This window comes from Lepisosteus platostomus, chromosome 20, assembly GCF_059453375.1.
Source record: "Lepisosteus platostomus isolate fLepPlt1 chromosome 20, fLepPlt1.hap1, whole genome shotgun sequence".
Classification (NCBI taxonomy): Eukaryota; Metazoa; Chordata; class Actinopteri; order Semionotiformes; family Lepisosteidae; genus Lepisosteus; species Lepisosteus platostomus.
The window spans coordinates 1,820,312-1,847,290 of record NC_142630.1 but is presented as its reverse complement, the minus strand read 5'-3'; the positions used below and the strand labels follow the sequence as shown (position 1 = coordinate 1,847,290).

The window sequence follows — 26,979 nt, the reverse complement described above, 5'->3', positions numbered from 1 at the left end:
CCAGAGGACACAAGCTTTTTACAGTATAGTGTCTCCATCACTATACTGGGGCATTAGGATCCACACAGACTGCAGGGTGAGCACCCCCTACTGGCCCCACTAACACCTCTTCCAGCAGAAAACTTAGTTTTTCCCAGGAGTCTCCTATCCAGGTACTGACCAGGCTCACACCTGCTGAGCTTCAGTGGGCTGCCAGTGGTGAGCTGCAAGGTGATATGGCTGCTGTCACTATGATATGGTGATATTTTTTTAAAACTGTAACCACCCCTTTACTCACAGTTAGGTTGTTCAGTCACAGATTATTCTATGCTATTTTAAGTCTTGTTTCATTACCATGGTAAAGGAAGTCATAAAGTTTCGGATGCTGTTTCCTGTGTCGCTGTGGGAGAATAAAGACTCGCTATTGCCACCGCCACTGAGGGAGAGGGAAGGAACAACCCGGTTTCTCACAGTCCAACTCTACTGCGCTGCTGGGAAGCTGAGCTCCGGCTGATAAAACCCTCACTCTCCTCCTCCGCGGTTCTGCTCAGAGAATTCCTCAGCTATTATCCTTCCTGATAAAACCAGCAGCCGAGTTGCTGCACTCTTTGAAGTTAATGAGACAAACTATCAGCTGCCTCCGTTTTAATTAGAAAACGAATAAAATGATTACATTTTAATTAAAGCTGTCATTTTTAATTAAGATATGACGTCCTTGAGAGGCTCGTTTATTTATTTATTTCTACACCCTTATTTCCCCGTTCCCCTACACACACACATGCTCGTACAAATGTTCCCTCCGACCCTCTCTTAAAATCAAATTCAAAACATTTAACAGAACCGCACTTTGCAGAGAGGAAACGGGGCGTCCCGACTGTCTCGTCGCGCTGCCAGTGTTACTGGGCTTGCTGTGCAATTCCCTCCGTTCAAGAGTCCCACACATGAGGAGCGCCAGTCTCGACTCCCCCCAGCTCAAAAACAGCATCGCTGTGAGGCAGTCTTCTTAATGAGGGGAAATACAATAATTACACAAAGTTGCTTAGCGTGAAATACTTTTTTTTTGGGGTAGAATGAAAGTGAAAGAATAAATGAGTGTATCGCTGTTTCAGATTCAGGCGCTGTCGTCTTTTTCAGACCGGGAACGCAGCAGTTTCGATGTGAAACCATCTCTGGCAGGCTGGCCTGGGTCACCTGGCCAGAACCCGGGGTGAGCACAGCTACCGTCACTGAAGCTGGTAGTGAATCTGTACAATCTCGTCCACTCTTGCGCGGCTGATGACCTCTTGTTTGCGCACATCAAGAGCTAATGAACGGTGAGATAGCAGACCCGAGACTTCCGACTTTTCAACGGATCTCAGCTCGAGCTCATAGATTGACCTGTTATTTGAGATACCTATAAAGATTTGCCGTAGAAAAAAATACACGTTAACTTTTTTTCGACAGTGAAATGTGTCCGCTAAACTTGCCTTCTTTTAGAATAAGAATCTAGAGTCGATAGGCAGCCGGGACAAGCCTGTCTCTCATTGTACCGTTTTTCATTAAGTGTTATCAGATTCAATCTTGCAAACTGATGCAACAACTAGCTACTTATAATGGAAGCAGCTAAAAATTAGAATACATAATAGAGTGAAAAAAGAGGAAAAGAATTAATGTGTTGGGGAGCAATCTATCAGATCCAGGAGAGAAGTAAACCGTTTCACGCGTACAAGCAGATGCAATTAACCGGACACCTGAGTGTACCGTAGCGCAACCTTCTAGGAGTTGTAATTAGCTTTTTAAATTTATATTTGATATATACTGTATGTGATAGACTGCAGTCTTGTACAAGGTGCACCTCGCCTTGCGCCTGGTGCTTGCTGGGATAGACTTCGGTTTTTCCGCAGCCCTGGGCAAGATACAACAGTTAGAGAATGACTGGATATTGAATATATTAATTTGTTTTAAATGTTGACAGGTGCATTTGTACCCTTCCATTTCAAGTGTATGCCTGCACAGGATACTGCTGAAGTTGGATACCTGTTCAAAGAGCTGCATTATGACAGCGTGGTGGAGAAGTGAATTCTGTAATGGCTTCCATCTCTGCTCCCGGAGGACCACCGTGTCTTCTGCTGTTCGTTCTGCCCGAGATCTTAGTAACAAGTCCATCGAATTCAGATTTTTTAGGGGTCACATTAAAAAAAAAAGTGTGGCCCTGTGCTGGGGCGTGTCCAGTGTGGAGGCGGAGTCCTGCAGGAAGGGCGACGCGTTGCCTTCGCGACCGGGCACCGGCGGGAGGGACGAGCAGACCCCCGCAAGGGGAAGACCCTCCAGCGGCACTCGTTTCTCCTTCTTTTTCTCTTCTCCTGTCCCTCCTTGTTCCCTCTATAAGTTGGGTATTTCTGACACTCGGGACGGAGCAATCAAGGTGGATCTGCGCGGGCGGTTCCAGGAAGCCCTCGGGCAGCACTGGAGAGTGAAGACCAGCAGAGACAGGTTCTCCGGGAGCAGGGCTGGGAAACGCTGCCGCGGTGGAGGAGGGGCCACTAACGCCAGCAGAGGAAGCAGATGGCCCCACCTTGGACATAAATAACAGCCATACTGAGACAATTTAGCTCTCGCTTAAATATACGTCCGCTGTTCTGAGAAACTAGTTACTCGGGGCTCATTTCAATATGTAGCAAACTACATCGCTACATCATAAGCCTGAAGACGGCTCAACTCCACAGCCCAGTCGTTTTTCTTTTCTATTTCCCAGTGTGGAATGAACCTTTCCTAGTTCCTTTGCAGCTGACAGCTCCCCACTTGAACACAGTACATGTGTATTCTAACAGTAGCCTCAATGACAAGTCCTCAAAGTATTTGCATTTTAACAACCGGCAGTTAATTCACATTTGATGTATTTAGCTAGTTAATAAAAGCATTATGCAGTATATTGCAGTAGAGATATATTAAGAAGGGTAGCTCAGAGCTAGAGGGTCTTCTCATTTTAATTATAACTCCAATCCTAATTTCTTAATTAACTACTTATTTAGATAACTTGTACCATGAAATGTTTTTTTTTTCTTGGTCTGAAGCAGCTGCTGTACAACCAGAACAGACCTTGAAGACTGGTGTTGCCTCTGTCTAATACATACCGTGTGCATTCAGAAACTTTGTCTATACTTTTGTTTTTTCTTCTAATCCTTCTGCTGCTTCACAGCAGGTGCTGCACGGTGCTTTTCTGCTGTGTGAGGGCTCTCAGCCCTGCAGTGCTGTGGGTGACAGTAAGGTGGCTTTTTTGGAAATAGAAGAGTTCATAACATATTGCACATGTTCACAAAGATGGGCTCCTTTGCCTGAAAATGGACAGGAAATTAAGGTAAACCCTTCCCTCAATACAGCATTGTACCTTTCTCTATATGACTGTATTTTGGGTCTAGTTATTTCACATTTTGTAGCATTTTGCACTGTGCACCGAGGTACCAGTGTGAGCAGGCATCCGAGGCAGGAGATGGCGGAGTGCGGTGTTCCCCCCGATCTTGTCGTGCGGTAGGAGAAGCTCCACGACCTCAGTGCCTGGGAGCTCTGTGGCACTGGGGGGGCTTTCAAGACCCCGCACTAATGCGAGGAGTAAAGTCGCAGGCCGAGCAACGTCAACATGCTGAACGCTGGGAGATTCAAAGCTCTTTTGGCTTCTGTGCTCCAGGAGAAGGATATTGATATCTCTGATATTTTTGTCTTCATTTTTGACTAAATCTCACTCTCCATCCCCACAAGGGGAGCTCAAGTCAGTATTCAACTATTCAGAAGTAAAACACACTGTTTGCTGATGGCACTTACGATGTGGGTTGTGATCTGGGGATTTTCAATTTGAATAAAGGTGACATAGAAGCTGTTCATAACAGCTCACCTTAACTCTACCCCTGACCCTACTCAGAGCAGTTGTGGGGTAAGGAATCAGGTTTTTCCAAACCAAAACAGATGATTATTCTTTTCAATTGAATTTTATTATCTTACTTGTAATCTTTATTTATCTTAAATAGCCTCATTTCACTGGGATTTCAGAAAAGTTACAAACGAGAGTTGGCCATCTGGTCCCTCAAGCCCCTTTGCTTGTAGCTAACCGATCTGAGGATTCATTCAGGAATTTCTTAAAAGAATCCGGGGTATCTGCATCAACAACACAGGCAGGCAGCTTGTGCTCTACCTCCACCTCCAAGAAAAGCCTCCTGTTCTCAGTTTCAAATGCATTTCTACGTAGCTCCTGCCTCTGTCCTCTGGTTTCTGTGTCGTCGTGTGTTCCGGAGGAGTCCTCTGGGTTGTCGTTGCCGGTGCTTGTGAGAAACATTTGTATCAGGTCTCCTTGTAGTCTTTTCTGTTCAAGATTAAAAAGGTTGTTATTTTTAGCCTATCAATGTAGGACACTTCTTTTGTAGGATCCTGTTTTTACTGCTTCCCCACAATGTCTGTGATATGTAAATGACCTGTACTGCAGCTGCGCCACTTTGTTTCCCAGAACATGTTCTCACTCACTGATCAAAAATCAGTAAAGAAATTTGTGTTTTCAATGACTTCCCTTCTAAAAATGTCGAGTCTATGGGTACTACCCCTGTCTTCAGCAACAGCTGGGTGTGTTTTGTTCATGACCTGTGAATATATTTCTTGCTCCTTCAAGTATAATTAGTAGATTGCCTTAAAACGGTGGAGATTGGTTTATGTCAAGGTCTTCCTTGTAACACTTCTGCCATTTCTAGGATATATTATCCAATACAGGGCGTTGTCAGTGGCTTGGCGGTGATTTCTTCCTTGCCAGACACCTGGGTGGCTCGAGTTCAGCTTCCTTGGTTGGTTAATAGTCCTGTTCTGTGGTCAAAGGAGACTGGAAGCAGTGAGATGCCCAATGGAGAACACTGCCTTCCCACAATCCCCTTTCCCAGAGTTCACCTCTTGGGTGACCTTGCATGACCTACCCGAGACGTGGCCTCATGACATGCCAGTCCTGCCCCAGCTTCTCCTTGTGGTGAGAGTGAGCGGCACCGGTGTGCAAATCTGCGTGTCGATGATGTACGGGGCGAATGGGGGGGATGATCTGAAGTTCTTCTTAGCACACAACAGACGATTCCTGCCGGGGGCTGAGAGAAGTTTGTGTTGAGTCTGCTCTAATCAAATGAAGACCTGAAGAAAAAGGCCACAATCTGGCAGAGTGGTGTTCAAGGTGAATGAGGAGGCACTGAATGTGTGACTGTATGAATGTGGCACATGTTAAATAACAACATGAGGTTTTTAAATAACAGGACTCTGCTCTTCCTAAGAGCACCACATCTATGCACAAATTAATTGGTTCACGGCCCCCTCTCCTTGTGCGAATGGAAAGCCATTTAGAGACACGCGTTTTCAAAGAGGTTTCTAATTGTCATCCCCCTTACAATCACGAGGAGCCAAGAAATTGCATTCCCCTTTGCCGCACAATACGGTGCCCGTGTCTGACGAAAGTGAAAAATGTCGCTGCCATTAGCATGACAATAGCAGCTAATTCTGCTCCTTCCCTCCCCTCCCCCCCCGGCTCTAATCCTCGGTTTACAAGGTCTTATCAGGAGGAAGCTATGGAAGAGCCAGGCCGTCGCTGAGACTGCCCTGTGCCGGAGGCGGCGGCTCCCCTCCCCTCGCCGGTTGTCTGGTAGAGAGCCTCGCAGCCCCGCGGCCCGGTGCTAGAAGATCAGCCCGTTCCTGGAGCGCACACAGTTCAACACGGCAGCGGCGCTCCAGGATCTCTCTCCCCCAGCAGCCCCAGACAGTGCTGGAGCCCTGAGGCCACTGCGCCCCACAGCGAGACCTGAGCTGTCTTTGGAAGGCAGGCCGGGTACGGAGAGCAGCGGCTCGGCCCGCTCCTGGTACGATATCAGGGAGCCCTTCGGACGCGGTCTTGGAGATGTGCTCCAGCTCACAGCGCCCCGCCACGCTTTCTTCCCCGCTTTCGAGCAAAGAACGCAAATGAATTAATCACTCTGTTTCTGTCGCATTGTGAAACAGACATGAGTTTGCTGTAATATGTGTTGGGTGGAGCGGTGGCATTGCTGCCTCACAGGACTGGGTTCAAATCTGGACCTGGGGGTGCTGTCTGTGTGGAGTTTGCATGGTCCCACAGTGTGAAGACATACCGGTAGCTTACTGGGCTTCTGAGAAAATCGGTCCTGGTGTGTCTGTGTGCCCTGTGAGGGACTGGCGTCTCATCGAGGTTGTACCCTGCATTATGCCCAGTGCTTGCTGGAATAGGCTCCAGCTCCCCGGCAACCCTGAAATAGATAAAGTGGTTACAAGAGTATACAGGAACATAAAAGCATATAAGAACAGTAGACAATTGACCCAAATATCTCATCCAGACAACCCTAGGGTATTGGCTTCAATAATGTGGCCAGACAGTAATAATGTACAGTAAATAGTGGCAGCTTGTTCCACACTCCCACTTCTCTTTGGGTAAAGAAATTCCTCTTTTAACTGCATTTCCACGCCGTTCCCACTGGTTTGTGTTTCACTGTTCCTTCTGCAGAAATCGTCCGTGTTGACTGTATCAATGCCCTTGTAATCTATGGGAATACAGGACAATGACTACATTACAGCTACCGAAACTAACACTGAAAGACAAGATAAAAAATGAATGTTCTGTACAAAAGATGAATATTCCATCCCTTCCTGTCACAAACCAAAGGGCACCATGTTTTCCCATTTCATGAGTTAACGTACTGTACTCTGTCATGAATGGCTCAACAACCAACAGCGTCTCATGCATTTAGCATGATGAGGGCGGGTGAAAGTGTTCAGTCAGTAAAAGTCTTTATCGTCTCATTTCTACAGGTGTGCAGATGACAGAGTCTTGCAACGCCGGTCTGACTGTCAAGGCAGAGTAGGTGCCACACAAGTCATTGAGCACGTCAGACATTTACTCACACAGGGCAACCTGACGGGTCATTCTGACGCGCTGTCTTCAGCGCATTCAAAAGCTCTCCTCTCTTCAGCCACAGTTGTTAAAAAGATGCTCTGACTTTCAAATATGAGGAAGGGTGTTTCGTTTTTTTAGAGGGAAAAAAATGAATTAAATCAAAGAAACTCCAGCACAGCAGCCGGAGATGACAGCGATCTGGCCGAGCGGATATGAGCATGAAGGATGTTCAGATTGAATGAAGTGTCAAGATACATCAGGGTGGATTAGCAGACACCCCCTCCTCCCCAGCTCCTGAGGAGAGATATTAGATTGAACTAGTCAGGCTGAAGCTCGGGAATGATAATTGAATCTGTTAATATAAATCAAAATCAAGAAGAGACTGGTTTGGAGGCGCAGGCCGGACGCGTATACAGGGATACTGCTTATGCCTACAACTGGATTCAAATAAAAAAAAAACAGCATTCAAAACCAAAATATTTCGTGTGGCAATGCGGACTTATTAATCAATTTACTGTGAAATTTACAACGATCATATTGACTTAAAATGTAAACACTAGCAAACACACCATCATCTCCCGCTCAAGTTGGTTATTTTTTTGTTTTTAGTAGCATTAAACAAATACGTGCAAACAAATTAAACGCGTCTAACGGCGGAGGTGTTCAAAAAAGAGGTCATCGATGATTATTGTACGTTAGGAAAAAAGTGCTTGGTTACGCATTCCAACCCCGGCCGAGATGAATCGCACAGCAGCCCCCCACCAGCGCTCCCTCCTCCTCGGCCCGATTCCGGCCGCCTGCTCGGCGGGGTGTCGGGAGGGGCTGCACCAGCACCGCCGCCTCTCCGGCACCGAGCGGCCAGCCGGCGGCACAATAGAAGCGCTGATTGCGGTAATCTAGCGGGCCGGGCTGTTCGCTGCGCTCCCCGGCTCGCCTGATAAGGAAGCTCCGCGCTGCGGATTACAGTGTTACGGGGGAGAGGTGACAGTTGCATTAGCCGCCTTTGTCATGGAAACTGCCCGTGGTTCCCTGCGAACCGGGGGGGTTTGTCAGCAGACCGCCCCGCCCCGGCTCCAGCCTGCAGACCGCCGGGAATTCACCCAGCTCGGCGGGACACCCTGCTCCGCGCTGCCCCCCTGTCTCACTCGGTAGCTGCATATTCAGATGAGTATCTGAGCGAAACGAGCGTTTCTAAAATAAAAACCCAGCAATCGGAAACTCACTTTAAAGCCTGCCCCCCCCCCCCCACACACACACACACTTTTTTTTTTGGCCAATTTTGCAAAGTATAAAAAATGCAAAACTCCGGGTCGGCGTAATGCTCTTCATCATGAATTGTTGCAAATGCACAAGAAATCCAATAATATTGCTCAAAGGAAGATCATCAATCATTTTTTTAAATTTATCGATACCATTTACATGTAAACTATTTAAAACTCTGGCACTGTGCTATAAAGCCAGAAAACTCATCTTTTTATCTTACATAGAGAGCGCAATCAAATCCATTTACTCCTTAATGCAGTGTGAACTGGTGCTGTAGTAATCGCAGCTGAAATTAATGAAATCTCGGAGCATAATGGAGAGAAGCAGTGATTGTATGGGAAGATGAGAGAAACTCTGCACACTGTACTCGGAGTTAAGCCCTGCCAAATAGTACCTCAGACAATGCAGGCAACAGCCCAATGCAAAGCAGTCTAGTCTGAGTATTATCTGCAGTAATTTGTTATTTTCTATCTGGAAAACTGGCACAGTGAGTGAGATAAGGATTTATCAGGGGGGGAAAAACAAGACTCCTGGAGTAAGGAGTATAATTGATTTGGGGAAATAATCTATATGGTACTGGTTTTTTATTATCTACAGTTTACAGCAATGCAGAGACAACAAGGAGATTTCCTCTGGTTTTTGTTAACCCCATTTCTTTAGAAGAAGTTTGAAGTCTCTAGTCGGAATGCTACCCCAGCACCTGAACTTTCCGGAGAACAGGAAAGAGGCTGGTGTACTCATCAGTCCCCTTGCAAGAAGGATTCTGCTCCTGCTTTTCATCTCAGGAGCAACAGGAATTATTCATTGCTCTGCTTGCAAAAGAATCTGCAAGCCAGGAGTCACAGTTTCTAGGGTTCTGAAACAGAATTCAGCCCTAGGCTGAAGACCCCAACTCACCTGCTGTGTTATAATGACAGTGTTCAAGGCGGAATCTGTCGGTCATATGCAAATGTTTTCAACGCCATATCCTTAATGAACTTGAATTCATTAGCAGTCCGTTTCAGTTTTGTAGCCTTAGACCCTAACTGAGCTTCTCTTCAAGACGGCTTGTCTTCCTTTGATCAATCTACAGCCACAGACTCCACCGGAGACAGTACGTCCATCAGCTGTCTCTCAGTTACTGTGCAGGCGCAGAGAAGGTGTCTGTGCAACAAAACCCCCCAAAGAAGCGATATATGGAATTAGATTTATTTAACAACATCTACAGAAGATATAATACAACAGTGGTCATTAAACACAACCATTTCCTGGGTGGGGCATTAAAAAATACAAATATTAAATACTAAATCCCAGTGAACCCCTGATATCCGTCTCTCAGGATTACTATTTCTCTCGCCTTTCAGGCCCACTTGGCAACTTTTAACAACGACTATTTTTGGCAGTACATCACAGATTCATTACACCACAGCACTTTCTGGACTGTCTGTTGCTTGTGAACGAAATTAATATTTTGTATCTTATTACTTGTCTTATACACAATAACAATCAGAACACTGAGCATAGAAAAATCGACAAATACAAACAAATGCACATTCTAACACCCCTGTTTGTCTAGGAAGGAGATGTCTACTGGGGGGTCTTCGGTTTCAAAGGCACAGGGGCTCAGTTTCACTTGGAGGGAAAGTGTGTCGGAGATGGAAAACCGAGTTGCTGCCGCAGTGAGAAACTTCCTGTCCATCACAGCCCATAGCCCAGCAGTGTGGTTCCCGAGGTTTACTGTGCCTTCCGTCCCTCAAATACGAGTGAGGCAGCTCAGGTCAGCACCTCTGGATAGGTGCAGCCACACCACAGCCATGTGGGTATCTGGCTGCATGAATAGAGTGGTTTCGAGCTGACTACTGAATGTGAGCCTCTTGGAGACCTGGAAACGTCAGCAAGATGCAGAGGCACTGTGCAGGGAAGGCCAGGGTGGTGGTTTTGTGTGGGTTTGGCTAGTTTGACGACGCCTGCCCGAGAGAAGGGTGATCGTGTGGCAGAGAGTGCCAGTGATCACTATCAGGCTAAGCGCCCTGGAGAAGAGAGAGCCGACGGGCAGGTGAATGTGCCCGCTGTCTTGCTTCTGTACGCACTCTGTGCTCTGAGTGACAGCCACGGGAACAGGGTAAACATGAAGCACTGTTCACACAAGACAATACAAACAGCACACCAGCAGCTGCCCTCAGCCATGTTACTGTGGCAGAGGGCCTTGGCTCTACAGGGAACGCTACAAGAACACGTATTAGATGATTGCAGGGTGGCTCAGGCACCGTGGCAGAGAACTGCAGGTACTGCCCTCAGTGTGCCCGGTGGTGGGTCAGCAGGGTGTGTCTCCATATCGCCCCCTAGGGACTCAGATCTTCATCCGAAGGCTGCAGCCCCTCACTGGCCAACCTCCCAGAGGGCTATGTGCTCTGGAGCTGTGGACACACACACAGGTGAGTGACACCTGCCTGTCTCTTTACTCGCACCCAGAGACCCCGCTGGCAGCTTGTGTAAAACTCACACACAACGATAAGTGATGGAAGTGAAAATGCTGTCTTTGTTTGAAAACAAAAAGTGACTTTCTTACGAAGTCTTATGGCGTACAACTAACATGGCCTGAAGCCTATTTATAACACAAAACTCTTGTTCCTAAATTGTATCTGCACTAGTTATAGTTAGATTTTTGGACTGATTGGAAAAACAAACTTAATACGTACAGCTACTAACAATCTTTGATTATCAAACAGAGCTGCTGAGGAATAAATTGGTAGTTTTTCCTTTTGACAAAATCCAGTGTGATATTCATCCTGACACACAGGTCTGTACAACCCATGTGGACATTTGTATAGCCAGGCTCTCACAGTCAGACTCTGCTGGTTTTATTTCTGAGGCCCCAGATACTTAACTGAAACTTTAACTGGTCGAAATTTTTCATTTATTTACATTTCACATCAGTTTTAGATATTAAACTGTTAGAGGCTCCATATTAACTGTTAAATGTTATAAGAACCATAAAGTTACTAGAAATAATTATGAAAAGGGTTTGTAAATTGCAATTCAGCAGCTCGGTTACAACCTCAGGTAAGAAACTGATATCTCAGCTGGATAGATGGGGCTAGGATTAATAAGCCCTGTCCTGTAGCTACCATGCCTCTGTCTGCACAATCTACTTGCTGCTGTGTGCTCCAGGAGGAATGGCTCAACCGGATTAAACTGCATCTTCTGACTTCATCAGCCTTGTCTGGCTTGACAGTCAGTGGAGGCCAGGCTCACCGAACTGGCAGATATATCTGTTACGAGTTTTACAGCGCTGGTCATTCCAGTTGAAGGCACTGGCTGCCTGAAGCTCCACACAGTTCCCGAAGCTGCAGGGGGGAAAGGGACATCTAGTGGTAAGATGGGAGAACTGCACACTGAATCATTTTATTAACGAAGAACAGGGTGTAGCTAAGAAGGCTCCACAGCCGAAACGTTGTGTTTCTTTTCTTTTCTTTTCAGCATGGAATAAACCCATTACCTGTTGTATTACTATATCTATGGAGCCTCAATAGTTTGGCTTTCTTCCCTAATCCCTAAACTGTAATAAACTATTAGATCTTTTTCTAATGAGCTGAAAAAGCTTTTTTAAAAATTCAAATAAGGGATAACTGAGTAAAAGCCCTGCCCTTCCTCGAGAACCCATTACTCATTACATCGCTCTTTCCAGGCCTCCTCACTCACCCCTGGTTGTCTGGCTGCCCAAAAGCAAAGCTGGTGAAGCCGGGGGTCTCTCCGCTGTCCCAGCGAAAGGAGTCCTTGGACATTTTATAGGTCAGGCCTGGCAGGAGAGAAACGACAGCTGACACATCTCCTCTACCCTTGTTAGTGCAGGCTTGCAACAGAACAGCTCAGCTCACTGCAGGTCACAGCGCGACTGAGGAGCACAGCCTACAACCAAGACAAAGAAATGCTCACGTCTGCCCCTCACACTGCAGCTTCAGGCTTCCCTTTGTCCGGTAGAATCACGACCATCAATCACTTTTATTCTCAAGAATAATAATGCGCCTGTCGACACAGAGCATACTAACGGCACTTAAATTACACAAGAAGAACAGTACAGTGCACAGGACATACTTTCAAAACCGGCTATAAATGAGAAATTAAACATCAACAGAGGCTGCGTTTTTGATACGATCAGGAAGCGAGTTCCAAAGACAGGGAGGCAAACGCTGGAAGTGCTTGAACTGCCTAGAGCCAGCGGGCTGCAGTGAGTGTACTGCAGTGTCAGGGAACTGTACACAGGACACAGGCCACGCAGAGGTCAGTCCTGCAGGAGACTGGTACCTGAGACTGGTAACTAGTGCATGTTTGTCAGCACAGGAGAAAAACGTTCAGATATTGCATGTTAGTCATCAAAGCTGCGCATGCCAATGCCAAGCAGATACTACAGGCCACAAGAGAAACAGAGAGACAGAGAGCAGAGAGATGCACCACCTATCCAGAAGTTCCGGGTTTCAAAGTCAGGGTCTGTGACCTCATTGGTGGTCTCCAGCTGGCTGAGATAGAAGGCCAAGATGTCCTGAACCTTCTGGTTGTGAATGTGAGCCAGGATCCCTCCTTTTTCCTAAGGAACGGCAAGAAAAAGCACAGAGGACAGAGGGTTATCTCTGTCCCTGCAGTACGCTCACAGTGAGAACGTCTACATTCCGACATTATCAGGGAAAAGTAAACAAACCGCTCATTATTAAGCTCCACGAAATAACCTTATCAAGGGAATAAAGCAATTGCTGTAAATGTGCTGTTACTTGCTAGTCCAGCTTGGATTGTAGCGCAGCAGCGCTCCCTGACTGTGACTGCTTGTTGAAGAAGCGGAAGAATTCAGCCCTTTATCCCACAGTACCACACCTGACACCTGAGTTTGGCTCCATAGTAGGTATCAGCCTCTGGAGACACCATGAAACACTCGCCGTCGATGCGCACGTCACAGCTGTGGAACGGGAACTGCAGCTTCTCTGGACACAGCAAACACGAGTTACTGAATTGTTCTCCATAAACGTGAAAAGAAATGCTTTTTCAGTGCTTGTACTTTTTTAAGTACTTTTTTGTTCTTAAATGAACACAGCAGATAAAAAAGATCGTTTTAAAGGGGAAAAAACATTAAAAGCATTTCAATGACCGAAACATACAGAAAGCAAGGTATTTTGTAACACGTGAGTAGCGCAATAGCTCCCACTGGTGGACACTTTGCAAACTGTAAATCAAAAGCCAGCAAGGTGGAGAGAAACGCTACCCTGCTGCTGACACGGGGAGAGGGGGAGGAAACTCAGTAGAACTCCTGCCAGCTATCAGATCTCCTGTCACAGCCTGAGGAACAGACAGCGAGCCTGTTCCTCAAGCTTCTTTGTGATGTCCCTAAATGTCCAGTAACACGTTTTTACTGTAAATATCTAGGGTGGCACAGTGGCACAGTGTTAGCCAGGCTGCCTTACTGCTCTGGGGCCCTGGGGTCAATTGCAAACCTGGGGTGCTGTCTGTGTGGGTTTTTGCCAGGTGCTCTGGTTTCCTCCCACAGTCCAAAAATATACTGGGAGGTTAATCTGGCTTCTGGGAAATCTGGCCCTGGTGTGGGTTTGTGTGCCCTGGGATGGCCTGGCGTCACAGGTCCCCAGGCTGCACCCTGTGCCCGCTGTTTGCTGGGACAGGCTCCAGCTCTCCTGCGACTCTGAATGGAACAGGGCAGTTGGATACATGGGTAAATGGAAGAAAATGTCTGGACATGTTCTGCGTGTTGCTCCTGAATTGGTAACACTGTAAGTCACTGGTCCTGCCAGTCAAGCCCTTCGAATCTGAACGAGTCCAGCTGCCCACCCACACACCCAGGCCCACCCAGGTCTCTTACCTGCGCACTCAGCTCCCCCATATCCCACGTCACACACACAGGAGCACTCCTCCTCCCTGTAGCGCCCGTGGACACACTGCACGCTGCACCTCACTGCGACACACAAACCAGCCAGCCCTGTCAGCCTCAGGAGCACACCCCACACCCACACCCCACACCCCACACCCCACATACCCCACACCCCACACCCACACCCCACACCCCACACCCCACATACCCCACATACCCCACACCCCACACCCCACACCCCACACCCCACACCCACACCCCACACCCCACACCCACACCCCACACCCCACATACCCCACATACCCCACACACCCCACACCCCACACACCCCACACACACCACACACACCCCACACCCACACCCCACACCCACACCCCACACCCCACACCCCACACCCACACCCCACACACCCCACACCCCACACCCCACACCCCACACCCACACCCCACATACCCCACATACCCCACATACCCCACACCCCACACCCCACACCCACACCCCCCACACCCCACACCCCACACCCACACCCCACACCCACACCCCACACCCCACACCCACACCCCACACCCCACATACCCCACATACCCCACACACCCCACACACCCCACACCCACACCCACACACCACACCCCACACCCACACCCACACACCACACCCCACACCCCACACCCCACACCCACACCCCCCACACCACACACCACACCCCACACAGACAGAGGCTGCCACCGCCGCTCAGCCCACAGTGCAATGCATGCCACCTTGCCAATCCTTCTTAAAGTGCCTTTCAGTGCCAGCGCCCCTGCAGTTGAATGCCTGGAGAAGCAGGCCGCCGGCTGGCTCTCACCCTGGCAGAAGCGGCCGGTGAAGCCGGGAGCACACTGGCACTGGCAGGTGGAGACGTTCAGGCGCCCGTGCAGCCCGCAGCTCATCCGGCAAGGGTTCCGGGGGGTCTCTGCAGTGGGAGGAAGATTCGGTTTAGGAAAGCATCGCTTCAGGAAGATGTTTGCTTGCAGCGCGGGTCGAGTTCGCTGCTTTGGGCATCCCGGGTTCAGGCCTGGGGCACGTCGCTAGCTGACTGTGACTGGGATTCCTCCAGCAGCAGAGTGCAATTTCTAAGCGTCGCCAAGGCTGAGGAGAGATTAGCCACCCGAGGTTAGCCGTCCTCAACTGCTGAAGGCCCACACTGCGTGCAGGCTCAGCTGCACAGTCATGGGTTCGAGCCTGGTTCATGGCACTAGCTGACCGTGACTGGGATTCCCCTGGCTCCTGTGCACAGCTTGCTGTCAGGTGATGGAGGGGATCCATCGGCTCTCCTGGGCTTGTGACAAATGTGGGACTTGCTGAGCACCTGCAAGCCTGGAGCCACCTCAGTGAGGAAGGTGACCTCCTGAGATGCAGAACGGGCGTCAAGTGATGAATGACCCCTCAGGACCACATCTGTGTATCTCATCCTCACCTCTGCTCAGGCGCGGGGATTGGTGTTTCCAAATCCAGCAGGTGTTTGAGAAACAAAATGTGAATCCGTATCGGAATATATGGTATTGGGGTACCCCAGGATTAAGGGCAGGCTCTCACCGCACAATCCGCCCACGTGGCTCCACAGCCGGAAGCAGCCGGACATGGCAGATGTGCAGAGGGTGCAGTACGCCCCCGTCTTGTAGGGCACCACCAGCCTGCCATTCACTTTCCAGTTCCCCCTGGACAGAAAAAAAACAACACAACATGGTACAGATGGGTACACCTGCTTCTTTTTAACATCTTTTTTTCTATTTATTACTCAACCAATCTGGAATATCACCAGTTGTTTACGTCTCCGTTCTCAGCAATGACAGCTGTAACCCATATGAGGAGAGCAAGAAAGATAAGATAGGCTCCTTCACACGTTACAAGCTCAGCAGCAATGGACAGGCAGAGAAACGTGTTCTGCAATGACACTGTGAGCCTGCAGGTACCCAACATGTTGCAGGCAGACAGGAGGAGATCTAACTGATTGATCGCAGCCCTGCTCCTGGAGCCACTGATCAAAATGTGCGCTGCCACTTGGAGAATCCCAGTCACAGTAGGCTAGTACATGAACCAGCCTCAAACCAGGGACACCTGGATCATTCGGCACAACCCACACTTGGAGCACCTTATTACATGAGCCACGCAGAGCAGTTGCGTTTGGAGTTCAGATGAACTGCACATTTTCTGTACAGAGTCGCCGGAACAAAACCCACCGAAAGGGTTCCTTCAGACCATGCAAATCTTATTCCTAGGCCCTCCGAGACATCTGTAATCTGTAAAGCTAATGAGCACTTCATCTCACGCCCATCAGTGTAGATTTAACCATGTGTGCCAGGCTGTATTTGTGCATGCTCCAGACCAGAGGGAGAGAGTACTGACACTGCGTGCTGCAGCAGACTCACCCAGGTGAATAGGCACAAACGAACAGCTCTCTCTGTAACCCAGCTCTCTGACAGACATCCTGCGCACACCCCACTCGGCTGGAGGTGGCCCACACCATCTACAAGACAGAGAGTAGAGGGGGACAGACAGATCATAACCTTTTACTGAAGACTAATGCCACAGAGACATGTGAAATAGTGCAACTAAGCACGAACGAACTTTTTTCTTTAAATCTAAAAACATTTCATTTTTGCAATGCTTTATTCCAGTAACACAAAACCTCCTTTTCCAAAACCTGCAACTTCAAGGTTAATTTTCAAGTTTATGTTTTTAATTCTCACCAATTTGATCTTTAAAATATCGTGCTTTTTCAAGGCTATATTTGCAAAATTACTTAATGGAAGAAAAGTTGATAATGTGTGGCCACTGTGATCACAAAATGAAATCATGAATATAGCACAGGCTTTATTGCTGGAACTGTATATGACATTTGCCCAGATAGGTACTCCAATTCGTTCTCCAAGTTCAAAAGCTGAAATAAATACAGGATGACTTTAAAAAATTTAGAGCCTGAAAAAGGATAATACATATTGTATGTTTGGCAATACAGAAGGCTATGACAGAAATCCATATTCAGTTTTGGAGGTTTTGAAGTTCAGTAAGACGAGGGCAATCACATCTGGCATGCTCACCTGTGTGTAGTGGTGACACGTTCTGTTCACTCCACATTGGCCACTCAGGTAGTTGTAGTAGTGTCCCTCCTGGAACCAGAGGCCAATGACCTCAGGAAAGGAGGTGGAGCCGGAGGCGGAGTCATGGATATTCCAGCCCATGTGGTCAGAGTGTTCCCCCTCCAGGGCGGAGTCCTCGGGGCAGGAGGCAGCCCTGTCCTGCGCTAAGACTGCCAGCTTCTCGCTCCACTCCTGGGAAACAAGCAGTACAGACCAACCTACCGCTCAGATACTTTTTTATACCTCTTGAAAATGGAAAGGGGAAAACTGTCTTTTAACATTTCAGTATCGGCGTTCCAGAGAAAAATCTATTGCCAAACTAGTTTCCTAATCCATCAGCTTTCCAACAGAAAATGTTGGAATAATGTAAACAGCTTCAGCCCCTAGGCCTTTTGACCATGTGTTAATTAAACCAGATCAAATAGGTTGTAAATAAAACTCCAGCGAACAGCCTGTCTTAGATTACAGAATACCTGGCTAATGAGGTAACAAAGCCCCGTGAAGCTCCCAGGGGAATGGAGCTCTGATTCCACCCCCTGAAGGAGATCTGATCTGGGAATGTAAACACCTCCATGTGTTTCACCATCTTCCAAGGTAATGAGGAGGAGCGTAAACCAAGTGTGTATTTCCCAGCCTTTCAACATCTCGTTAACTTATTTTTGATTTCAGTCCCTAACTTGGAGGTGAGGAAAGAGGGGTTAGCCAGCCGACAGGCTGCAGGGTCAGCTGTTAGCAGCTTGGAGTGCTGGGAATCCACAGTCTTTGCCAAGTGGGAGATTCTCAGGCCTCAGCAGCTGCTCACTGGGAACACAGTCAGACACAGCGCACTGCAAGTCTGGCTCTCGGGAGAACCTAGCAAGACTCCGGCGTCAATCTGCAGAACAGACCTTCAATTAACACCCAGTCTGACAAGAACCGCGAGATTCTGAAGGAGGTGCTTCAGAAAACATGAAGATGCAGACTTCTCCCACACTGGACCCCTTCATGACCACTGCATTACATGGCAGCTGCTGCAATGTGATGTTTTGTCAATTAAGATGAATGATAAATTGCCACCATTACTATCTGTGTCGATCAACTGCCAAGGAAGCCTCTTTGACAAAACCTGATGGCTGTGTCTTTCTCCTTTTTTCAGCAAAATGCAGTCTTTTTGCTAATGAAGTGATGAAATGTAATTTATGCTTTGGAGCCTACGCTTATTGAAGTGCAAGTTGCATCAATTGCATAAGTAGCATAAATGAAAATTCATTTCTCATGCAATTTTAAATGATCTGAAGATGCAGATCTTGGTAACCTGTACATTTTTTAGATACGGCTGATTGTCCTTTCCTGACTAAGATGAAGGAGGCTTTGTTTTTTGCTCTTTGGATGTGATAATGAGGACACGCAGGCAGGAATGCATAAACAGCTGAGAGAAATTCCCTCTCCTCAACTGTTTCAAGGTCACAACACAAAACCCATCTGTTTTCAAAACAACTGTAGAGAAGCACAGTGTCACGATATTAGTTCCCCCTCCTTAAGGGTGCTCCAGCCCTATCACTCTAGACTTTATTCCATGCACCTGCGCCCTATTCCCTGCCCACCTTAAAAGCCAGGCGCTGACGCTCTTCCGGGCTCTGCATCTGATTTCCATATCGTGCGAGTCCGGGACCAGGAAGCGCCTGGTCCCGTTAAGGTTTTAACCCCCCTGTTCCTGTTCCTTGTCCCTGTCTGCCGGTTCCGACCCGGCCTTCGTGGTTTTTAATTCCTTCGTCGGATGGATCTCCTGGTTTTGGACTTACCCTTGCGTTTTGGATACTCTATGGATTACTCTTGGATCGTTCGCCTCGGCCACACCTCCCCCGTGCACCAGCGCACCTTGGACACGCCCCCTGTCTTCTGCCCCGTTTTCCTGCATGACATTTCCCCAATGTTTCCCCACTCCGTCGGACTGTGTCGTCCGCATAGGGTCCGGAAAGAACTGTTCGTTACACACAGAGGAAAGTGCTTTTAAATCGGGTCAGCCAAGGGGTGAAATAGCCCACCATCAAACTGTGCCAGGGCGAGCTTTTACAATATCAACAGCCCAGGCTGCAAGCTGCTAGATCCAGGAACTCAATTATACTCCAGGTCCTGGGCAGGACCTTCTTAAACACCAGCCGTGCACAGATGACAATCTTGGCTGTGCAGACAGGGAATACCTCGGACGATATAATGACTGCACTGGAAAAGTGCCTCAGTATCACAGTGTCAGAAAAACTGAAACTGACATTATATGGTAAGTGTGCATCTGCTCCAATGTGAAAAAAATATAGAGCATTTATTCTCAAAATGACGGAAGAAGGCTTCAGTTTGTCAGAACTGCTCACCAGAGCTATGTCAGTGTGCCGATGGCCAAGTTAAATGACAAACTGCCGAAGTGTTTCAGCCTGGTGTCTTAGACTCAGTGTGAGGCGGCACTCTGTGTATTAACTCATGCCACTGGGTTCCAGGTCAACATGAAGAGCTTTGCAGAAGATATAGTTTCCTGAAAGGTTTCCCATTTTATAAAATGGGAGTCGACAGACAGCTGGAGAGGCAAAGGACTCTGCCAGAGAGCAGGGACAGTCATGCACATAATCTGACTCCCACACACAGAAACAAGAACTATGGGTATGCTGTCATCATCTCCTTCCCAGAGGACATGCTTAGGACCTCTGACATTTTTCAGGAATCCTTTCTCAGCTCTTCAGTGCCTCAAAGAAGCATCTTCTATCAACAACGTTTTTTAATCTCATGAAAGTATCCTATTACACCTTGTTCTGCACAGTTATCTCTCTGCATTTCTGTTTAGATTGTCTACTCCTCTGACTATCTGAGTTAAAAATGTAAAAATATCAATGCAACACAGGTCGTTGCACATACAGTGCCCTCCTTGAGTATTAAAACACAGTCAAAATGTACTACTTTTACAGGCAGACAATTCTTATTTATGATCATGGGATTAATATATCATGTGTTTTACTTTAGGGGAATTCCAAGCATAAATTTGATCATATCAGGATTAATTGTGAGGTTTAGAGGACCATCCATCCATCCATCCATCAATTTTTAACGGCTATATCTAATTCAGAGTCGCGGAGGAGCCAAAGTCTATCCCAGCAAGCAGCAGGCGCAAGGCAGGGTACACCCTGGACTAGACGCCAGTCACACAGACACAGACACGCACACACTCACACCAGGGCCAGTTTTCCTGTGGGCAGCAATGCTCTCCACTACACTGTTGAGAGGAACATGCTTCCATACCAATTGAGAGGTGCTTTACCATACAGTGTGACAGCAAGGAGAAAAGAGTGGAAAACCCCAGGCTGGCCAAGTCAATGGCCAGATGTAAATCCAATAATACATGTATGGAACAAGTCAGAACACCCCAGGAACAGGCAAGAAGCGAAGTGGCTGCAGCAGAGTATCCAAAATGATCACACAAAATGCTTGTTGAGCTCAGCGAGTCATGGCTCACATGCAGGTATTGCCTCAAAAGAATATGCAAGCAAATACAGACTGTACTTCAATGTACTTATGTGTACTAATGTGTCACAATATTTATGGTCACTTGAAAACACTGTGTAGAGCACAGTGGTTTTGCTCTATTATGATCAAATGTATGCATGAAATCACAAAACAATAAAACATATATCATATTGTCCTTATATGAAGGCCCTTCTTAGTCAATGTTGTTCAGACCACTGTAAACTGCTCCTTAAGGAAGCCTTAAAATGTGTTGGGAATTAAGCACTTCTTGTGATGCGCTTTATCACAGAGAGCAAAACCAGACATACACTGTGGCTCTGAAGAAACGTGATCTGATACACATTATCCAAAACTAACTTTATAGTCTTACTTAAGAATTTCCTAGAGTGTTTTCTCCCGATTCCCTCACTCACTTTGTTTTAGATTCCAATAAAAGGACTTGGTCTTTAAGCGGTTAATTACTGTGCAGGAAAAGAGAAACCTTGCTCATATAAAAGCACCTTTAGTCGGTAGAGGCCCATTAACTTGTTAATCATTCCTAACAGAAGCAGACACACTCAGCTGGGCCTGTGTGTCTGGAGGGCTCTGATAAATGGCACTGTCTATAAGGAAGCACAGGAAAGTCTGAAATAAAATATTAACCCAGTCTTGTGTGGAACTCCTTTGTGTGACAAGGAAAATGAACATGAGTTTTATATGGATGCACATATTTTTTAATATACACTAGAAATGCTGAATGCAAGATGTTTTCCCTTCCAATCCCATATTAGGAGGAGAAATAGCAGTTATACTGTATTATCTTAATATATATTTTTTTATCATTTCAAGTTCAGATGTCAGAATATCACATTTCAAATATGGTTCTTCCATGCACTTTAAAATACATGCAGTGTTGCAAAGTTTTATTTCATTGATAACATGCAACCAAACTTTATTAAATAAAAATCACTGTGCACAAATCAACAGTTCTTCCATTCAAGTATTTTATGGTAAAAGACATCAGGTAAGGTTGTGCTGAATGTTGCATGTGTCAGAACACATCCCAGTGCCAAAGGATTTATGTACCTCAGTTTTCAAAACAGAGCTTTGATTGCATAGTTTTAGTGTTGAATGTTTTACAGCCAGCAGTAAAACTATGAAAGTTTTACTCACTACTAAGAAAGCAGGGTCTAAATCTTGTATAGATGTTAAACATTCAAGATCTAAAATATTCAAGTCATTAAAAAAACCCTCCCCTCTCCATCCACTCAGTATATTCTGTTAAGAATTGTGTGTTCAAAATCCTCCCCACCTTTATCCAGGAATAAGACTGAGTTGGGTCAAAGTCTCGATGAATCATTCTCAACACAGATAGATTTTAGACCCCCCACTGCTGCCACATTCCCATTATAGTTTAATTCTCAAGAAGTCCTAAATTAAAAATAGAAATTGAATGTAAAGTAAATACTACTAGATAGAAAACCTGTAGTGGATTTTCAGCTGTTAAAGTTCTTGAACTCAGAGGTGCGTCATGCAGCAACAGTTTAATGAAGCATGAACATTTCTATGGAGCATGACAGGTTAGTAAAAAGACTTTCTAAAAGGGTGTGAAAAAGACAAAGCAACTGACAGGACATCAGTGCTTTTCCATAGATCCCCCATCACACCCGCATGCCTTCCGTGCTGCGATCCGTGGGAAACCCAGTGTGGGCAGCAGGAGAGCCCTCTTCCACACACACTCCAGGCTGGAGAGAGGCACTTTCTTAAACTGACCCGCTACACCCCACACAATCAAAACACAGCAAGAATGTTCCTGCTTAGGTGATGTTTCATTTAAAAGCTCTTTCTTTCAGTCTTTAAGTCAGAAATGTATAGGATTTGTTTCCCTTTTCAGTGTTTTTTTTCTGAAGAAGATACAGGAAAAAGAAGCAAAGATGTTAGAAGTAAAGAACTTCTAAAGAAATGGGGGGAAAGACATCTAAAATGGGTTTAACATAGTAATCTCTGTACTACAGGCACAGACGACGATGCAGTTTTTAAATGGATTTCTGCTCACTCGTTCCACTGACAAAGCAGTAACAGCCCTCAGCAGTGTGAACGGTGAAGCACAAGTCAGAGAACACAAATGGAAACTACGTGGAAGTGAATTTACATTAAAACGCTGAACAGAAGCCATGTCTTTGCCCAAAGAGTTGTGGGAGTATGAAACAAGGTACCCAGCCATGTTGTTGTGGCTTCACTCACAAAAAAGCTGAATGAGATCCTTGGATCAATTAACTATTAACTATTAACGACCCAATTGGCAAGATGGGCCTCTCTCTTCTGTAACTTTTCTTATATTCTTAGCAGCAATTTTAGAACTGTTTCAAGTACTTAACAATCCACTTAAGTTGCTCTGAATTCCACAGGGAAAGGTTTTCAAGAATAACCTGATGAATTCTGCCCTTGAGCACCTTGACTGCTTTTAAAAATCTGTGCATAACAATAAATATTTAGGAATACAACGTGCAATTCTTCAAACAAAGATATTATATTATATATATTATATATTATATTATCTAAAATTCTATGTTCTATATTGGAATAAAAACAATGAAACAATAGGAAGATGAAAGTGTAAAATGTAGCATGTTTTCTATATAAGCAGTAACCAGTAAGAAATTTAATGATGGGTCAGATATTTTATGAAAAAGGCTGTGGTTTTTGCAGTGTGAAATGTAGCATATTAAAATGGCATACAAAAAAATGTTTTATGGCTGCAACAGTATAGCAATGAATTCCACTGTACAGGTCACGGTATCTGTGTTATGTAGTTTTCCTGGATCACTATAACATGTGGCAGAACTGTGCCCAAAATAGTCTTGATATTACACTACACCATATGTTCTGTATTGTAAATCGAAAGTGTTTACAGAACAGGACAGATTTATCACAGGTATGTAACACTATTGACTGTATTTTAATGTAACACATGGGAACAGAAACCTTCTGAGTACTCACGTTGCTGTACGGTTTGCAAACATCATTTTACTTTCCTATTAAAATCTAAGAAGGGATTTGTTTTCATTCTTTCAAATTAAATAATTCAAAATATATCCACATTTAGGGCGTGATCATTCTTGCCTTTCATTTAATGCACTGAAGGCAATTGTGTCCACGGTGGGAATTTTCACTTGCATGCCTAGTCCGTTTCTATTGACCTCACACTGAGCTCTCGGCAGCTCTGTTGAAGCCGCTGTGTTTTCAGTGTGAACAAGCCCTTCACATGCTTAAGATACTCCCCCTTTCTTCCGAGCTGCCACCTTTTCAACAGCGCAAAACTGAAATACAGTAGGCTTTTTTCCACACAGGGTGGCACAGTGGGGATCGCTGCATTGCAGCGCTGAGAACCAGGGTTCGAATCCTGTGTGGAGTCCGTATGGTCTCCTCGACTTCACATGGGTTTTTTCCGGCTGCTCCGGTTTCCTCCCACAATTCAAACACCTACTGGTAGGTTAATTGGCTTCTGAGAAAAAACTGCACCTGGTGTGAGAGTGTGTTTGTGCCCTGTGATGGACTGGCGTCCCACCCAGGGTGCGCCCTGCCTGGCACCCACTGCTTGTTGGGATAGGCACTGGCTCACCAGCAACCCCGAACCGGGAGAAGTGGATCAAACAGGATGAATGGCTGGACATTTCCACCCAATAGGGCTGTGATTGCAGAGTCAAATTACATAGGAATGTCACAGCCACCCTTAACATAAAGCAACTGGTAGGTTTTTAGTCACTTACCTCCTTGTTCCCTCATTTATTTTCCTGTCCTGAGTCACCTGTGGGTTATATCTGGTTCTGGCACTCAATTCACAGTGTTTTAGAAATCTGCAAATATGTCTGTCTGAAGGGCAACGTGTAGCATGTCAATTCAGCCTGCTTCTCTCAGGACGGGCGGAAATGCATACTGAGCTTTTATACCAAAGTAAGGGCCTGAAAGCAAAGAGGTGCCATGGAAAAACAAGGGCGGTTTTTGTGCTGTGCTTCAAGCACCTGCTAGCACTCCCACACACACATACCCTTCCAGCAGCTAACGGAAGTTGTGGAGGCAGACGGAAGTCTTTGCTTTCATGCTCTCTATCAGCACAGCAGCATAGGGAAAAAAATTCGCTTAGGCAGTGTCTTATACTGTATCAAAGGATCAAACTCTGCATTCATCTTCCAACTTTAAATTCCCATCTCATAGCCTCAAGCAAATAGTTTGTTTTAGTCACATATTAACAATCCAGAACAAATCTGAATTCTCAACTGGAATAACTTTCATCCTCGGCGTTTGAGTTTCATTGGTGACTGTGCCACAGATATGGGTATCTCTTTCCTGCAACCCACAATCTCTCATTCAGAAGTGCCCAGTGTGACACTGCTGTGGGTCCACAGTGGCTCTCTGGCTACACCAGATCACTACAGGGATCATGCAGTCTATCCGCGAAAGACGATCTCGTCACACCTGACAAAACGCTGACAAGCATGACACTCTTTTACAGGTTTAGTTTGCTTGTATCAGGCTCTGCCAGCACAGCCAGTGTGCTCTGATCTGGGAGTTTCTTCTGAAATGTAGCACCTCCAAAACTCAGCTACTACAGGGTTAAAGCAGAGAACCCAAATGGTTTCTAAAATAGTTTTCAAAGAGCTACTCTGCATAAAATGTGTTAACTGGTTCATATCCATATGACTCTCTTACACACAGCTTAGCTGTGCTCATTAAACCGTCATTTGAAATTGGACAACACAACAAACTGGTCATAGAACTGGACACCTGAATGTCTTCGGACAAGCCGATGGTCATTTCAAAGCTCAGTGGCACCAAAAGCTTTCAGCTAACTCTTTCATCTCTTCGCTGATACGTGCACATTGATGTGCCAAGTGCGCGTCCGTCCTCAAACACTGAAAGCAGCTGAAACGTACTGTACTAACAAGACAAGTAAATAAATAACAAAAGGCGACGCACGCACCATTTTCTGCATGTTTGCTGCCGTTGGGGTGACTCGGCTTCTCAGCCGGTTGTGCAGTGAAACGATACGAAAGTGCTCCTTAACTCCGAGCTCTGGCAAGAAGGAGAGCGCAGAGTTACAACAGCGCGGAGGGTCCGAGGTCTTCCTACAGATCTCCATGGAAACGGAATGCAGGGGATTAAAAGAACAAGAAAGATACCGTAGCAAAAGCTTGACTTGTTTTTGTGGGCACAAAGGACTTCCATTACGGTGTTTATCGTTTAAGTCCTGTTAAAAGTTTTCATTTGTTTCTGAATTCAGTAACTAAATGTAGCAAGATGTACTGTAGCAGCCGCGAAGTTACGTTTTTATTGAAAAAGTCTCGACTGAATGCTGTAGGTTAGATGGTTTTTCTTTTGTTACATAACTTTTCTACAACAATTCACCGAAAGGGTTAAGAGTCCGAGAAGGTTAGAGTCTGTGTTTTATTCGCCTCAAAGGGCAGAATTGCCATTAGCACTTTTCCAGGATTGAATTTATGAATCTATAAATCAGTGATTAAAACCTTAAAACCTAATGAGTCAACGAAAATCTACAACCATATAGACATATAATATGCAATGCAGTTTAAATAGCCCACGAATTAGAGCTTTTCAAGTTTCGATAACAGAAATGAATTGAGAGTCGATTATTAGAGCACTATCCCGTCACTGGAGCCCCGTGTTTAACAAGCAGGCGAAGTTTACAACTTTCTCCGTTAGTGAGCCGCAGCCCCATCACTCCTCGCTTCACGCTTCCCCGCTGTTTACAGTGAAGTGGTGCTGGAAAAATTAACAAAAGCAGCGATTTTTCCGCCTTACCCCTAACAGGTGGGCTGGCGCTGTCTCCTTTCGCCTCTGATACCGAGCTCCCCTGGGAAACCGACAGAGAGACCGTAAGAAGAAGGAACATCCACCCTAAGCAGTGAGTCTTGATGTCGCCCATGGTCTACACCGTAAAACCGGCGACTTGCGCCAAGCGCCTGTTCTCAGACTTTGGATGTGCGACACTGTCTTCTCCCCTCTCCGGCCGCTCTCTGCCCCCCCTGCTCGCTCCCGCACTCGCGTCGGGTCCCTCCCCGCCGCCGCGTCCCAACGCCCCCAGAGAGGTGAAACACTAACCGCACACCCAGCAGCAGCGGGCCGCTGGCCGTGAGTTATCACCCATCCGCGCTGCCCGGTGGTTCAGAGTGCGGTTTGGATGCTCCGATAGGGAGAGAGGCTCCCAGGACAAACGAGGCTTTGTGTGAATGTCGGTCGGTCCTTTCCGATGGAGGCACTAAACACAGAAGCTAGGCCTGTTAATTGCTTGGTGCCAAGAGAGGGGAGTATTTTTATTGATCTCCGCACTTTTCCACCCGGTTACTCAAGCCTACATTGTTGCTTGTAACAGTAATAAAGGCTGCTTT

At 46.4% G+C, this 26,979-nt stretch overlaps 1 protein-coding gene and 2 long non-coding RNA genes across 7 annotated transcripts; 1 reads left to right on the top strand and 2 right to left on the bottom strand.

Moving 5' to 3' along the window:
* Positions 1 to 1,174: 1,174 nt before the first annotated feature.
* On the top strand, positions 1,175 to 4,342 carry LOC148644233 (uncharacterized). Its single transcript, XR_015928690.1, has 2 exons — positions 1,175 to 1,292; positions 1,934 to 4,342. It is a non-coding gene; the product is annotated as an uncharacterized LOC148644233 (long non-coding RNA).
* On the bottom strand, positions 3,960 to 7,997 carry LOC148644232 (uncharacterized). 4 transcript variants are annotated; one of them, XR_015928688.1, is made up of 4 exons: positions 7,603 to 7,997; positions 6,096 to 6,230; positions 4,908 to 5,069; positions 3,960 to 4,312 (listed from the first exon to the last, which is right to left on the bottom strand). It is a non-coding gene; the product is annotated as an uncharacterized LOC148644232 (long non-coding RNA). The 4 variants fall into 4 exon arrangements; XR_015928687.1 differs by lacking the exon at positions 7,603 to 7,997 and adding an exon at positions 6,883 to 7,594 and having other exon boundaries at positions 6,096 to 6,521; XR_015928689.1 differs by lacking the exon at positions 7,603 to 7,997 and having other exon boundaries at positions 3,960 to 4,800; positions 6,096 to 7,594.
* Positions 7,998 to 9,311: 1,314 nt separating this feature from the next.
* LOC148644231 (C-type lectin domain family 18 member A-like) lies at positions 9,312 to 26,801 on the bottom strand. 2 transcript variants are annotated; one of them, XM_088613820.1, is made up of 13 exons: positions 26,693 to 26,801; positions 26,393 to 26,444; positions 25,554 to 25,645; positions 17,066 to 17,296; positions 16,394 to 16,491; positions 15,561 to 15,682; positions 14,830 to 14,937; positions 13,977 to 14,069; positions 12,983 to 13,089; positions 12,572 to 12,701; positions 11,819 to 11,915; positions 11,372 to 11,463; positions 9,312 to 10,533 (listed from the first exon to the last, which is right to left on the bottom strand). In XM_088613820.1, the coding sequence occupies exons 3-13, from the start codon at positions 25,563 to 25,565 to the stop codon at positions 10,496 to 10,498; spliced, it is 1,128 nt and encodes a 375-aa protein (XP_088469946.1). In that variant the 5' UTR covers positions 25,566 to 25,645; positions 26,393 to 26,444; positions 26,693 to 26,801; the 3' UTR covers positions 9,312 to 10,495. The 2 variants fall into 2 exon arrangements, with proteins under 2 accessions (XP_088469946.1, XP_088469945.1); XM_088613819.1 differs by lacking the exon at positions 26,693 to 26,801 and having other exon boundaries at positions 26,393 to 26,629.
* Between the last annotated feature and the right edge of the window lie 178 nt (positions 26,802 to 26,979).

What these genes read in the sequence shown, in the direction of transcription:
- LOC148644231 (XM_088613819.1), bottom strand. Translation starts at nt 26,516, where the DNA reads ATGGGCGACATCAAGACTCACTGCTTAGGGTGGATGTTCCTTCTTCTT. An exon ending in TGGGGGAGCTGAGTGCGCAG is followed by an intron (nt 13,090 to 13,976) that starts GTAAGAGACCTG and finishes TGCTGTGTCCAG; the next exon opens with AGAAGCTGCAGTTCCCGTTC. An exon ending in AACCCGGAACTTCTGGATAG is followed by an intron (nt 11,916 to 12,571) that starts GTGGTGCATCTC and finishes CTCTCCTGCCAG; the next exon opens with GCCTGACCTATAAAATGTCC.